Below are 13,307 nucleotides of genomic sequence, written 5' to 3' on the forward strand. Positions count from 1 at the left end.
AGGCGTGTTTTCTTTCGCAACAGGCAAAAGAATGTCTGGAGGTGACGGGTATCGATCCCGCTGCCTCTCCGATGCGAACGGAGCGCTCTACCATGTGAGCTACACCCCCAGTACCTGTCGACAGTCACCTATTGCAACAAGCCCCTATGATTGTGCGTTTGGTCAAACACACCATGTTCGCTCGTTTCTGACAACTACACGCCGCCAGCGAGTTCGATGTTCTGGGCTGTCACCCAGCTGGCCTGCGGGCTGGCGAGGAAGGCCACGGTCTGGGCCACCTCCTCGGCGGTGCCGAAGCGGTGCTCGAGCGGGGTCTGGGCCTTGGCCGCGGCCTTGAACTCGGCCGGGAGCGTGTCGGCCATGTCCGTTTCTATCACGCCCGGCGCGACTGAGTTGACGCGGATGCCCCGCGGCCCCAGCTCCTTGGCCGCCGTCTTCGTCAGCACATCGACCGCCCCCTTTGTTGCCGAGTACGCTCCTCCCCTCTGCACATTTTTTGATTGTCTTCAGACGACACGCACGACGCACGACGCACGACACGCACGACACGCACGACACAACTTTCAACGCACCGGGGCGGCGGTCCTGGGAGCGATGCTGGAGACGTTGATGATGGCACCGCCGGAGGTGAGCGCCTTGGAAGCCGCCTGGATGCCCCACAGGGTGCCCTTGAAGTTCACCGCAAGCAAGCGGTCCACCTCCTCCTCGGTCACGTCGGCCAGCAGGCCCACTGACAGGACGCCCGAGTTGTTGACCAGCACGTCGAGGCGGCCCCAGCGCTTGACCACCTGGTCGACCAGGTCAAAGACCTGCGCCCGCTGGGCCACGTCGGCCTGGAAGGCGTGGGCCTGGCCCCCGCGGTCGACGATGTGGGCCACCACGGCCTGGGCGGCGTCGGCGCCGTTGACATAGTTGACGGCCACGATGGCGCCCTCTGCCGCGAGCTGCTTGGCGATGGCGGCGCCCAGGCCGCGCGAGCTGCCGGTCACGATTGCCACCTTGCCGGCGAGACGGCGCTCGGAAGAGGAAGAAGATGATGTAGAGTTGGTTTGCGTAGCGAGCATTGCTAGTGTGAATCTGAGTGGAGTTGAAGAATGAAAGAGGAGAAGGACATAGAAAGTCGACAAGAGAAAAGTGTAGGACATTCTCTTCGGCCAACAGGGGAATAGAAACACACAGGATATATGACAAACATTGTCTCGGCCAATAATGATAATTTCCCATTGGCTCGCAGTAGCGTTTTCTTCGATTGGGGCGCAACATAAACCTCAAGGCCTTTGAGAAACCTCAAGGGAAGAGGGAGACGTTGAGGCGGTCCTCGACGAGGCGGACCCAAAAGGCGACGGCGCTGGGGATGACGCTGTCGTTGAACTCAAAGTCCGACGAGTGGTTGAGGGCGTTGGTGCGACCCTCCTCCTGCGTGCCCAGGAAGAAGAAACAACCGGGCTTCTTCTCCAAGTAGTACGCAAAGTCCTGATCGCGAACAAACCAACAGCGATGAGTGCGTGTGCGGTGGTGCGTGTGCGTGTGATTGTACCTCGGCAGCGAGCATGGGCAAGAGGCGATCGCCCACTTTGTCGGGGCCAAAGAAGCGCTTGGCGAGGCGCACGACGTGGTCGTTCTCGGCCTCGCTGTTGACCAGCACCGGATAGCGCGACTGCACGTCCACCTCGCACTCGCACCCGTACGCCGCACACGTCTGCTCCACTGCACGCACATTCGCACACGCCCACAAGACATCAGCGCCGCTGGCTCGCGGTGTGTGCGGTGTGCGTGTGCGGTGACGCGTGTGCGGTACCGATAGTGGTGAGGCGCTGCTTGATGGTGTCGAACACGGCCGGGGAGAGGTCGCGGATGGTGCCGCCGAAGCGGCAGGTGTCGGGGATGACGTTGAAGGCCTCCCCGCCGTGCAGGAAGCACACCGAGAGCACCGCCGGGTCGGCGTAGGACACGTTGCGCGAGATCACCGTCTGCAGCGACGACACGCACGTCGCCGCACACACGATCGGGTCCACCGTTTGCTGTGTGTCGTGTCGTGTCGTGTCGTGTCAGCCGCGTCTCGAAGGGGAGGAAAAAGGGAAGAGGAAGCGCACGTGGGGCTGAGAGCCGTGGCCGCCCTTGCCCTTGATGACCACCTCGAATCGCGAGGTGTGGGCCATCACCGGCCCCGCCTTCGTCCTACCCCGCAGCAGTTCAAACGTAAGTAACGAAGATACGACACGACACACGACGACAACACACGACACACGATTTCAGGGGGTGCCGGCGTACAGAAGCGTGCCGAGTTCGACGGTGGGCCAGTTGTGCATGCCGTACACCTCGTCCACTCCATCAAGGCAGCCTTTGCACCGGTGAAAAGAGAAGTTAGGGGGGAGGGGAGAGATTGAGTAAGGTGGGGTGGTCGCCGCACCTTCTTCGATCATGAGGGGTGCGCCGCCGGGCGACTCCTCGGCGGGCTGGAAGAGCAGCCGCACCGTCTGCGTCTTGGGGATCTTGTCGCGCGCCTACGCCCCGCGGCCAGCCACCCACCACCACCACCCACACGCGACAGTCCAATTAGCAATCAAACAGCAGCAATTTAGTTGGTTTGGTCAAGAAAAGGGTCTTGCACCTGGACGAGGAGGGTGGCTGCGCCGATGAGGCACGCCATGTGGCCATCGTGACCGCACATGTGCGCCACGCCCTCGCTGCACACGACACCACCAACAACACATGACCGACGACACGACACGACACGATCAACGACACGCGCCGCGGCGAGGTGAGTGTATGACGCAAGCAAGCTGGAGAGGTGCAGGTGGCGGGCGCGACGGTACTTGACGGAGCGGTGAGGGAGGTGGTGGTTGTTTTCGGTCATCGGCAGCGCGTCGAGGTCAGTCCGCAGGGCCACCTGCCCGGGCGCCGCGCCTTAGCCATATGTGGGCCACAGCCAAGCAAACTACACCGAAGCGACAGCGGCACAGTTGGCTACGTCAGTAGCGGCCCACGTACCATGGCCACGCCCCGTGCTTCGCCCTCGCCCGTGCCAAGAATGTCCACCACGAGCCCCGTGCGCGCACACTCCTGCAGGAGGTCCAAAATAAAGTGGACCATATATAAATAAATAATTTACCCTACAATTTTTTATATTGTATTTAATTGGAAATATAAAATATAATAAAAATTAAGCTGGTGCACCTTGATGGCTTCGGGCTCGAGGCCGGTGCGAAGCAGAGCGGCACGCATGCGCTCGCGCGTCTCGTGCTCCTGGAACCCCACCTCTGGGTGGCGATGGAGCTCCCGCCGCAGTGCCACCAGCCCCTCCAACTGCGCACTGCTCAGCATCCTTGTTTGTTTTCTTTACACAAAACAAAAAGAAAAACAAAAAGGCAAGGTGACGTTACCCGCCACCTTAAAGTTAACATCTCAAATAAAAAACATACAATTCCAAAAAGACAAAAAGCAGACAATGGACGAGGAGCACCGAACAGTGGTCGACGAAGACGACGAAGCCGAAAGGGCGCCTGAGCCCCTGAGCCCTGGCGAGGGCGCGATCGCGGGCCTGCCCGGGGCGACCTACGTCAGCCGCGCCCTCAGCCCTGCCTTCGCCTACCGCCTCGCCCGCAACGTACGCCCCTTCAATTAAATTTATGGAATTATTATTTATTACATATATTTTGTAATTATTAGCGCTTTATTTAAGACCCAACGTTGCTGCAGGCGGGGAAGGTCGGGGTCAAGCCGGCCCGGTACGGCATTACAGGCAAGGGCGGACCCAAAGTCCTCCCCTACGGCTCCAGACGTGCGCGCCTTCCCGTGCCGTGCTTGTGTGCTGTGTGTGTCGTGTCGTGTCGCGTGTGTCGTGTGCGCGTGTGTTATCTGATGTGTGTCGCGGGGCCGGAGATCAGTCGCGTACCCGGATTGGCTGGAGGAGCTGGTGGACCGGCTGCAGGCCTTGGGCGCCATGCAAAAGCGGCCCACCCAGGTGTCGGTCAACCACTACGTGCCCCACCCAGAACCCTACCGCCTTGTCGTACGCCATTTCTCGAATTCCATTCTCACGTTGCGTGCTGTGTGTGGTGTGTCGTTTGTGTGTCGTGTGTGTGTGTGGTGTGCGGTGCGTTGAATCGTCGCTGAAGTGGGTTGTGTCGCCTGCGTGCAGCCGCACATCGATTCGAATACGGGCCAGCAGGTGGTCATCGTGTCGCTGCTCTCCTATTGCTGCCTCGACTTCTACCGCAACTCGGGCCGCAAGGATCTCAGCGTCCCCTTCACCCCCACCCTGGCACGCGCATCTCCAAACAATCGCACGACACGCACACCGCACCACCGCACACGCACCACCGCACACGCACACGTGTTTCTTCAGCGATTACTAATCGTCGTCTGGGTAGCAGGTGCTGGATCCGGAGGACACGCGGGAGCCGGCGGTGAGTCTGCTGCTCGAGCCGGGCAGCGCGCTCATCCTGACTGGAGAGGCCTACCGAGGTCAGTAGTCCGGAATCTTAAGAATGTTGCATTGAGCTGGAAGCTGATGGACGTGTGTTGTGTCGTGTGTCGTCTGTCGTGTGTCGTGTGTCGTGTGTGTGTTCGTTGTGAGCGCAGAGTTCGGGCACGGGATAGCTCCGCGGCTCACGGACGAGGTGAGCACCGAGCTGGGCAACTACCACCTGCTGACGAGCCTCGACAAGAGCGCCACCACCACTACGACGCGAAGCGCACGCATTTCCCTCGCTCTGTGGAGCCCAGAATGACCGTCAGTGGACAGCCCTATTTCGATGGAAAGCCCTGTAACTTTGTTTATCGTAGCCACATGCCACGTGTGTGTCGTGTCGTGTGTCGTGTGTCGTGTGTCATGTGTCGTGGTCGTGTGGGTGTGGCGCTTAAACTTCGTAGGTAAAGGTATGAACCCCGACGCCGTCCGCAACGTAGACCTTTCTGGTCTCGGCGTTGACGACGACACACATCGGACGCCTGAAGGCGGGCCTTGCCGTGCACCACGAACTGAAGAGCCCCGCATGGCTCCCGTCGGCCTTGTGGAAGACCTGGACCTCGTCGCTCCCGAAGCTGGTTACGAGCACGTGGCCCGTCTCATCCAGCACGGCTACCCCTCGCGGCCGTCGGAGGTGCCCTTCGCCAAACGTTCGCACGAAGTCGCCGCGCGAGTCGAACACGTGGACGCGATGCTGCACGTCGTCGGTTGCATAGATACGACCCTCCGCGTCGACGGCCACCTCGCGCAGATTGGAGAACTGGCCGGGTTCCGAGCCCCTGGTTCCCATGCAACAGATCCAGCCGCCGCCTTGGTCGTCCAGCACCTGCAGCCGCCCGTTGCCCCAGTCCGCCACGACCACTCGGCCCGCGGCCGAGTCCACCGCCACGCTGCCGGGCCGCCTGAACTGGCCCGGCCCCGAGCCAGGGGCGCCAAACTGGTGCACCAGCTGACCGTTGGCGGCGTCGTAGACGCTCACGCGATGGTTGCTGGGGCGGGCCACCAGGAAAAGGCCGCGCTTGGCTTCGAACGCCGCACCGAGCGGCGGCCCGCAAGCGGACGGCGGCAGGCTCTGCAGATAGCGGCCCTCGACGTCGAACATCCGGGGCTCTTTGGCCGTTTCCAAGGAAACGAGGTGCGGCCAGTGTCGGGGTGCACGGCCAGGCCCCAGACGCAGTGCAGTCTCGCCCTTCGTTCGAGTTGGAATTGGGGGACATCACCAACGGTGGTGTCATCGTTGTCGTGGCTGTCAGACGTCGGCTGCAGCTCGGTCTCGTTGTTGGCTTCTGGCTCGGCCTGCAACAGCCCTTGGAGCTGCCGCGCCTGTTGTGCCTCGTCTGCCATACAACTACCACTTGATACTGGGAGTTGGCTGAAGAACAAGAAGAGGAAGATCGCCCGAAAGTGTCTTCTTTTCCGGGTGTCAGGGAATGAAAGGAATTCGACGTGAGCCGAACAAGCGTAAAGTACAGATTAAAATTGGAGTGGTTGGTCGTCGGTGTGTCGTTACGGCCTTCAGGACAGACGCCCCCTTTCAGTCCCGCACGCCGCGCACCTTGTGGGACACGCGGGAGATGAGACGATTCTTCTTCTGCTGGGCCGACACGGACCCGCGCAGGTCCCACGATGGCGCAATGTACGCGTCGTCGTCCTTGATCTTCTTCGCCTTCTTCGCGTCCTGCACGTCGTTCGGTTCGTTTGTTTTGTTGATCTTGGCCATCAAAAGAGCGAAAGCGAAGGCGGGGGGGGGGGGGAAGAGCGAAGTCGTACCTCCATCATGGGCATGTCGATGCCCAGGACAGACATGAGCTTGGCCTGCGTGGGGTCGACGCCCAGCACGGCGAAGGCCTTGCTGTTCTTCTCCTTGATTCGAACTTTGTAGAGAGCAAACGGTCAGAAAACCATCCAAAGCACGTAAAGCATGTGGGACTAGGGCAGCCTGTACCCTGGGGCCGCGACCTGGGTAGCTCCGGGGGGAAAGGCGACGACGGCGTGACGGGCGCCGAGTGCTGCCCTCCATCCTGTCGACACCCACAACAACCAACACATAAAAGATATATTAATAGGTTGGAATGTGGAAAAGGCAAATTGAGAAAAGAGTAATAACGTACCGTGCCATGGCCGAAGCTATGACTCCTTCTTCGTTCCAGATCGCTCAGGTCTGAAGAGAGGTAGGAATGTTAATATGGTATGCGTGAAATGCAACGCGCGCGTACCCGAGTCGACAGAGGGCCGGGGCGAGGTCTCACGCGAGAGAGCGAGCCGAGCGGCGCCCGGGGCCGTGAAGGGCATGACGAGCGACGTCTGCCGCGCGGCCGACGCCATGAAGCGGTCGCCGCTCACCTGCGACGAGAGCACCGTACTATCGGTGCGCTCCCGTCGTGACGGGAAGAACACGCCCGTGTAGGTGGGGGCGGTGGAGCTCGATGAAGATGTGTGGAGGTCGCTGCGGTTCATCGACAAGACCACGTCATCGCTTTCGTCATCGTCGTCGTCATAATCATCATCGTCATCATCATCGTCGCCATCGTCAGTGACGTCGTCGAGCGAACCGGTCTTGTTGCGCCCGGGCGCGACGCCGCCGCTGCCGAACTTCCATACCGGCGGCCGCCATGTCCCGGTGGCGTCGATGCTCCGCGTCCGGCGCTGTCGCGCTCGCCCGATCGACCTGCATGCGACATGTCACACGTCAGCAATCACGACAATGACAAGAATGTTATGTGAGCGCGTAAGGAGGCGGTGCCACGCGTGCCATTGCTGTTGGGCTGCTCCGGAGCTGGTGTCGCTCGAGGCCGCGCTGCCGCTGCGCTGCTGGCGGGCGACGGTGTCACGTGCGTCGCGCTCGAGCGCGGCCACGCGTCGCTTGGCGAGTCGGATCTGGGCCTGCAGCTTCCCGATCCGCCGCTCGCGCTCGGCCAGCTCGCCGGCGTGCCGCGCATTGCAGCCGATCGCCTCGCGCAGCCGCGCGCGCATGTCAGCGAACTCGCGCTCGAGGTCGGCCAGCTTCAGCTCCTCCAGGTCGCGCTCGCGTCGCTCCCGCTCGTCGATGTAGGTCCGCTCCATGGCCGCAACGAAGGCCTCCATCTGGCGCGCCCTCTCTTCTTCGTGACGCCGCAGCGCTTCGACAATCGTTGCCTTGCCAGAGGTGGAATGCGAGGCAGGCGCGGTGATCGCGCGGTCGGATTCTTTCAATTCCTGGTGATGGTGATGATGAGAGCTGTGCGGCGGGAGCGGCGGCATGGTGGTGCCCTCGGGCACGGCGACGGCGTTGGCGCGATTGCGGATTCGGCCGAGGTCGGCGAGCCGCTTGTGGTCCTGCGGCGACGACGTCGCAACCGCCTCGGCCTTCGACGAAAGCTGCTGCGCCGCCGCCTGCTGCTCCTTCCGCCGCCGCCCGCCTCGGGGCGACAGCACCGGCGATCCGCCGGCGGTGGGCATCATCGACGCTGACGGCGCGGCCGCTGAGTCGGCCCACGCCCGGACGGCGCTCTCGATCTCCTCCTCCTTGCGCCTGGCCGGCTCGCGCTTGTTGTTGGCCCGGTGGGGGGCCGACGACGACGAAGACGAAGATGATGAAGTTTTTTCTTTGGCTTTTTCTCTCATCTTTTCGCCCGCTTGTTTGTGTTCCTCATTATTGTTGTCTTCATCTATGTCGACAGGTTTACTCGAAGATGATGAGGAACACGAAGGTGTAGATGACGAAGATGGGGATGGAGATGAGGAGCGAGGACTTGATTTGTTGCGCAGGCCCTTCCGTTGTCCAGCACGGGAGGCGGGCGTGAGTCCGGCAAGCGCCAGCTCCTGTCGTGCATCGCCCAGCAGTCGGGCCAGGGAGCCAACCAGCCCCTCCAGCCCCGCCACACGCGCCTCCGCGATGTCGGTTTCGCTCCGTTGGGGCTGCGGCGGCGTTGGTGGTGGATCCATCACTTTAACACTTTTTTTTTACGTCGCTTTCGTTCTTTTGCCTCCTCTCCTTCGCTTTCGTTCTTTACAAGGGCCGGAGGGGACAAGCGCGTTGTTTGGGCGCTTTTGGTTGTCCGCCTCTCTGGTTGGGGTGATGAAGGGTGTTCGGGTACTAATAAATAGTACCTCATTTACCGACCGAGAAAAGCGTCGAGAAATAAACAATAAACGATATACAAATTAAAAAAGAAGAACGTGCAAGAACGCAGTGTGTCTTTCACGAAGCCACCTGGCAATCAGGTTGGTCTGTTGATGGAGTTGGATCATGGACATGAAGGGAGAGGAGAAGAGGCCGGTGGTCGGAAACAGTGAGGTCGGGCACCACTCGGAGTCGCGCGTCGACCACGGCCCGTTGGAGGTCGTTGGACAGCCACGCGTAGTCCACCCGCGTGCCAGCCCAGCACGTCCACCCCTCGGTGTGAACCTCCACCTCTTCATCATCGTCATCGTCATCATCGTCTCCAGCTTCATCATCGACCTTGTCGCGTGCATCGTCTTCATCGTTGTGATCGTGTGCGGTGGTGGTGGTGTGTCGGACGTCGGTGTAGCCGAGCCGGCGCAGCAGCTCCGTGGCCTCGGCCGAGGGCGGGTCCAGTCGCGCGCCCTGGCGCCTGACTCCGATCCGCTCCCACTCGCCGTCGTCGTAGTCCTCTCTGCTCGTCCGGCCGTGGTGCGGTGGTACGGGTGGGCGTGTGCGTGTCATGGTTACTCTCGGTCACCCAAAACAAGAGGAATTCGAGGAGGCGGATGATTACCGGGAGAGGGCGTTAAAGTCGCCCAATAGCGCGCGGAGAGGGCCGCAGCCGGCTTCGTCGAGGTAGGCCACAAGCGACTCTATCTGCGCCGTGCGACGGCTCTCACTGGTGAGGCGCACACGAGTGAGCGCCTCATGCGAGCCATCCATATCGTGTGCGTGTGCGGTGGTGCGTGTGTGTCGCTGCTTGAGGGGGAGTTACTGCAGGTGGTCCAGGTGCACGCTGAATATGTCGACGGCGCCGAGAGGCCCGCCCGTCGCCACCCGCAGCCCTACGAGCGGCCGGTCCTGTCCCGACTAGTGCGGCGGCGGCCACCCATCATCAGTCGTCGTCACAATCTCAGCCATGCACGAGAGGCCGAAGTGGACCCTACCGGGGTGGGGAGGCGGTGGAGGTGGCGGTGGGTGACGGGCAGACGCGACGCCACCGCGCTGCCGCCCGATTCGGCGAGACTGAGCCACTCCCACGCCCATGGCCAGCCGTCCTCCGTGAGAGTCTCGCCCTCCAACGCTACAGGACGACACACGACACACGAGCAGGCGTAAAGCGTGAGCGGGTGGCGATGGGCGGCGAGTAGAGGCGTACGCAGGGCGAGCAGGGACTGGAAGAGGGAGAGGTCGGTGCTCTTGGGGTCCTCCTCGCCCTCCGCACCAAAGTCGTCGGCGAACCACCGCGGTCGTGCATGCACCTCCTATTCAAACACGTGTGCCACACGCACATCCAATCTTGAGTCGAGGAGATGCGGGGGGGGGGGTACAAACGCGTACCTGGAGGCACAGGATGTGGGGGCGCAGCTGGCGCAGAAGGGCGGCCACCCGCCGCGTGTTGGAGCGACGCCAGCGGTCTTGCCACGAGTGCACGTTCAAACTCACCACACGCACCTCCATCTGATATTTATTTATTTATTTATTTACTCAAAGAAACTGATTGCTTCACTCGTGTGCGCTTGATCAAAGTTCTCAATATCTTTTCTTTTCTCTTTGCTGACGCCACGCCAGTGTTTAACCACAACTGGGGGTGTACATGTTGAACCTCTTGACTTGCTCACAAGGCCCGACGGCGGCGTCTTCATGATGTGATGGCGTGGTGGGTGGCGATGAGAGCCGTTGGTCAGAAGCCGAGGCCGAGCGGGTAGGGTCCGGGGGTGAAGGGCGAGGAGGGGTGGGGCAGGAGCGGGTAGTAGGGGAGGGTGAGGACGTGGTTGAAGAGGAACGAAAACATCTGCTCCTCCTTGGCCACCGGGAAGAACACCCCGCTCGCCGCCAACAGCACCTTCAACGCACCCCACACCTGCACCATCATGATTCATTGAATGAGCATTTCACCACCAACATCAAGAACATATAAACATATATCATCATATATCATCACATATCACCACATATCATCTCTACATTGTATGTAAGAATGGCGTACGCGAGCGGGGGAGGGGAAGGGGGCGAGAGCGTAGGCGGTGCCGTAGAGGGCCACCATGAAGAAGTGGGTCATCAGAATCCACGGCTTGGCCTTGGTGCTGCGCTCAAGAAAGAACGAAGACGACGGACGATAAGAAGAATGAAGCCGCAGTCATCACGACCACCGGGGGGGAACGTACATGGCGAGGAGGTTCATGGGTCCGGAGGCGCAGATGCCGCCCAGCTTGAAGTACCCCATGCAGGCCTCTCGCATGGGACCCAGCGTGGTACCTACATGCACGTACGTTGCGGTCGGGGCCGTGTGAGGAAGACCACTCGTGTGTGTCGTGTGTGTCGAGCGTGATGTGTGCGTGGTGTGCGTGCCGTGTGTTGTGTGAATGATGTCATGGGAGGTTACCGGGGCCCGAGGCGAAGAGAGTGTAAAGGCAGTAGGAGAGGATGTTGACCGTGGAGGCCGTCGGGTAGCGCAGGGAGTGCCACTCCTTGATCGCGCTCGCCACCGCCCTCGCGTTCGCCAAGTCTAGTTTGTTGTTGTTGTGGTGGTGGTGGTAGTGGTGGTGGATCATTTTAGTCACCTCATCATCCAGCAGTGAATGCATTGTGGACCACGTCACACTCACTTACCCTTGATGTGGCGGAGGGTATCGCGGAGGATGACGACGTCGTTGAAGGCCACCGACATGCCGCCGCCCGTGAGCGGGTGACCTGTTCATTGAAAGACGGCCATGTGTGTGTAAATTGTTTGAAACACACAAGCAGTACCATTGGGGGGCCGGGGGCGTACGCATGTTGTAGCAGTCGCCCACGAAAATGGCACCGTTGGGCCACCGGAACGGACGCGGGTGCAGCTTCGAGTTGGGCATCGACCGGATCTGATGATGACGAGGCATCGTCCGTCCACGTCAATGAAAATGAGCATGTCGTTGCAATGGAGCAATACTACATGTGGCCAATCAATACAACACGACACGACACGACACGACACGACACGACACGACACGACACGACACGACACGACACGACACGACACGACACGACACGACACGACACGACACGACACGACACGACACGACACGACACGACACGACACGACACGACACGACACGACACGACACGACACGACACGACACGACACGACACGACACGACACGACACGACACGACACGACACGACACGCAGCACGTATACCTGGCCGTTGTCGAGGGCCTCCAGGAAGGCGGCCCGCACCACCGGCGGCAGCTGGGGCGCGGTCACCCTTCGCAGGTAGTTAGGCAGCTCCCTGTGCTCGCATGCAACCAATCATCAGCAAATAAAATCGTTGAAAGACGATTGGCCCATCATCACCGGGCAGGCGTTGAGTACTTGGCGGAGGTGCCGGGCGTGTCGACGGGGATGTCGATGAGCATGCGCGTGTCCTCGGAGGAAATCTGATAGGCCAGGGCCGGCGCCGGCTCGATCAGGAACACGTGGCCGTGGTTGGCATGCATCAGCGGTGCGCCCTGCAACCCGCGATCCCGTTGGTTAGTGATCAGCTCCCGCGAGAAGTTGACGACAATGATGGTGACGGTGATGATGATGAACGAAGGAAATCATACATTCATGAGGACGCCCACGAACTTGGAGACGTTGCGCGGGGTGGCCTCCTCGAGCTGGTCCCGGAAGCGCGAGAAGCATCCATCGCACACCACCGTCAGCGCCGACCGCACTTGCTGCATTCGACCGTGGCATCAAAACAACAAACAATCGACCCAACCAACGATTTGTCAATGACATCATCGTCGTCATCACCATCTGGGAGAGAAGAGGAATGCGAACCTTGAGGCCGTCCTTGGCCTTGTACTCAACGCCGACCACAGTCTCCTGACCGTGGCGCATCTCCTTGATGAGCTTCGTCACCGTGCCCTCCACCACCTTCACGCTGCGCCAGGTGGGTCAGTCATGTATGTAACTCATAGGCGGAAAGAGAGAAGACGAAGAAAAAGAACGAAGACGACGAGAGGGGTACTTGGGGGCGCGGGCGGCGGCGCGGCGGAGCTGCATGACGAAGCGGCCGTGGTGGAAGGACACGCCCCGCACGGTCTCCCCGTCGGGCTCGGGGTAGGGGAGGGCCACGCCCTCGCTCCCCTCCGGACCCGACATCACCGCGTAGCCCTTCACCTCTACCCCGTCGATCCCCTCCACGCACGCTACACAAATACAACAATATTAAATCTATTGCTTTGTGTTAAAAACAAAAATTATACCATTTAATTTATTTGTTATTATTTTACGGTTGTAATACATCTTAAAATAAAATGAAAAAGAACGAAGAGCGAAGGGAGGGGGTGTACCGCCGAGGCCGAGGTTGCGGAGGGCAGAGAGGCCGCCGGGCTGGAGGAGCTCGCCGACGATGCGGTTGGGTTCGCGGAGGTCGCGTTCGATGAGCACCACCCGGCGGCCGTCGGTGCCGAGGGCGTGGGCGAGGGCGCTGCCAGCGATGCCCGCCCCGATCACCACCACCTCCGTCTCCTCGTAGGCCGACAAAACTGTCGACACCACCGGAGGCAAAGATGATGATGACGACGAGGACGAGGACGAAGTGTAGTGTGTGTGAAGAGGCAACCGAAGCGGGGCGGCATCCATCGCAGAGGCGTGCAAGTGGAGGCCCACCACTCGGGCTCTCCGCGCTGCCGCCTGACCTCTGGAGTTGCTGCTGCCTTCCAT

At 60.8% G+C, this 13,307-nt stretch overlaps 7 protein-coding genes across 7 annotated transcripts; 1 reads left to right on the forward strand and 6 right to left on the reverse strand.

Moving 5' to 3' along the window:
* Nucleotides 1-194: 194 nt before the first annotated feature.
* ACA1_157800 (reductase) lies at nucleotides 195-1,064 on the reverse strand (the record flags this gene model as incomplete). The annotated part of the gene is made up of 2 exons (XM_004348446.1): nucleotides 195-458; nucleotides 573-1,064. The coding sequence occupies 2 exons, from the start codon at nucleotides 1,062-1,064 to the stop codon at nucleotides 195-197; spliced, it is 756 nt and encodes a 251-aa protein (XP_004348496.1).
* Nucleotides 1,065-1,287: 223 nt separating this feature from the next.
* On the reverse strand, nucleotides 1,288-3,324 carry ACA1_157810 (amidohydrolase family protein; the record flags this gene model as incomplete). The annotated part of the gene is made up of 10 exons (XM_004348447.1): nucleotides 1,288-1,473; nucleotides 1,538-1,707; nucleotides 1,799-1,970; nucleotides 2,094-2,178; nucleotides 2,272-2,341; nucleotides 2,411-2,504; nucleotides 2,612-2,687; nucleotides 2,817-2,890; nucleotides 2,992-3,063; nucleotides 3,178-3,324. The coding sequence occupies 10 exons, from the start codon at nucleotides 3,322-3,324 to the stop codon at nucleotides 1,288-1,290; spliced, it is 1,146 nt and encodes a 381-aa protein (XP_004348497.1).
* A 124-nt stretch (nucleotides 3,325-3,448) lies between these two features.
* On the forward strand, nucleotides 3,449-4,733 carry ACA1_157820 (uncharacterized protein; the record flags this gene model as incomplete). Its single annotated transcript, XM_004348448.1, has 6 exons — nucleotides 3,449-3,607; nucleotides 3,700-3,781; nucleotides 3,888-4,012; nucleotides 4,142-4,243; nucleotides 4,377-4,467; nucleotides 4,585-4,733. 6 exons carry the CDS (start codon nucleotides 3,449-3,451, stop codon nucleotides 4,731-4,733), a joined length of 708 nt encoding a protein of 235 aa, XP_004348498.1.
* A 129-nt stretch (nucleotides 4,734-4,862) lies between these two features.
* ACA1_157830 (NHL repeat-containing protein) lies at nucleotides 4,863-5,573 on the reverse strand (the record flags this gene model as incomplete). The annotated part of the gene is made up of 2 exons (XM_004348449.1): nucleotides 4,863-5,378; nucleotides 5,418-5,573. The coding sequence occupies 2 exons, from the start codon at nucleotides 5,571-5,573 to the stop codon at nucleotides 4,863-4,865; spliced, it is 672 nt and encodes a 223-aa protein (XP_004348499.1).
* Nucleotides 5,574-6,005: 432 nt separating this feature from the next.
* ACA1_157840 (uncharacterized protein) lies at nucleotides 6,006-8,395 on the reverse strand (the record flags this gene model as incomplete). Its single annotated transcript, XM_004348450.1, has 6 exons — nucleotides 6,006-6,182; nucleotides 6,242-6,345; nucleotides 6,417-6,492; nucleotides 6,583-6,632; nucleotides 6,688-7,139; nucleotides 7,218-8,395. The coding sequence occupies 6 exons, from the start codon at nucleotides 8,393-8,395 to the stop codon at nucleotides 6,006-6,008; spliced, it is 2,037 nt and encodes a 678-aa protein (XP_004348500.1).
* Nucleotides 8,396-8,651: 256 nt separating this feature from the next.
* Nucleotides 8,652-10,076, reverse strand: ACA1_157850 (endonuclease/exonuclease/phosphatase family protein; the record flags this gene model as incomplete). The annotated part of the gene is made up of 6 exons (XM_004348451.1): nucleotides 8,652-9,087; nucleotides 9,190-9,294; nucleotides 9,391-9,476; nucleotides 9,563-9,699; nucleotides 9,775-9,880; nucleotides 9,957-10,076. 6 exons carry the CDS (start codon nucleotides 10,074-10,076, stop codon nucleotides 8,652-8,654), a joined length of 990 nt encoding a protein of 329 aa, XP_004348501.1.
* Nucleotides 10,077-10,299: 223 nt separating this feature from the next.
* ACA1_157860 (FAD binding domain containing protein) lies at nucleotides 10,300-13,307 on the reverse strand (the record flags this gene model as incomplete). Its single annotated transcript, XM_004348452.1, has 12 exons — nucleotides 10,300-10,479; nucleotides 10,606-10,702; nucleotides 10,784-10,874; nucleotides 11,002-11,124; nucleotides 11,229-11,309; nucleotides 11,389-11,476; nucleotides 11,793-11,883; nucleotides 11,967-12,103; nucleotides 12,200-12,313; nucleotides 12,420-12,522; nucleotides 12,610-12,790; nucleotides 12,935-13,307. 12 exons carry the CDS (start codon nucleotides 13,305-13,307, stop codon nucleotides 10,300-10,302), a joined length of 1,659 nt encoding a protein of 552 aa, XP_004348502.1.

Source organism: Acanthamoeba castellanii, assembly GCF_000313135.1.
Source record: "Acanthamoeba castellanii str. Neff unplaced genomic scaffold scf7180000084724, whole genome shotgun sequence".
Taxonomy (NCBI): Eukaryota; Discosea; order Longamoebia; family Acanthamoebidae; genus Acanthamoeba; species Acanthamoeba castellanii.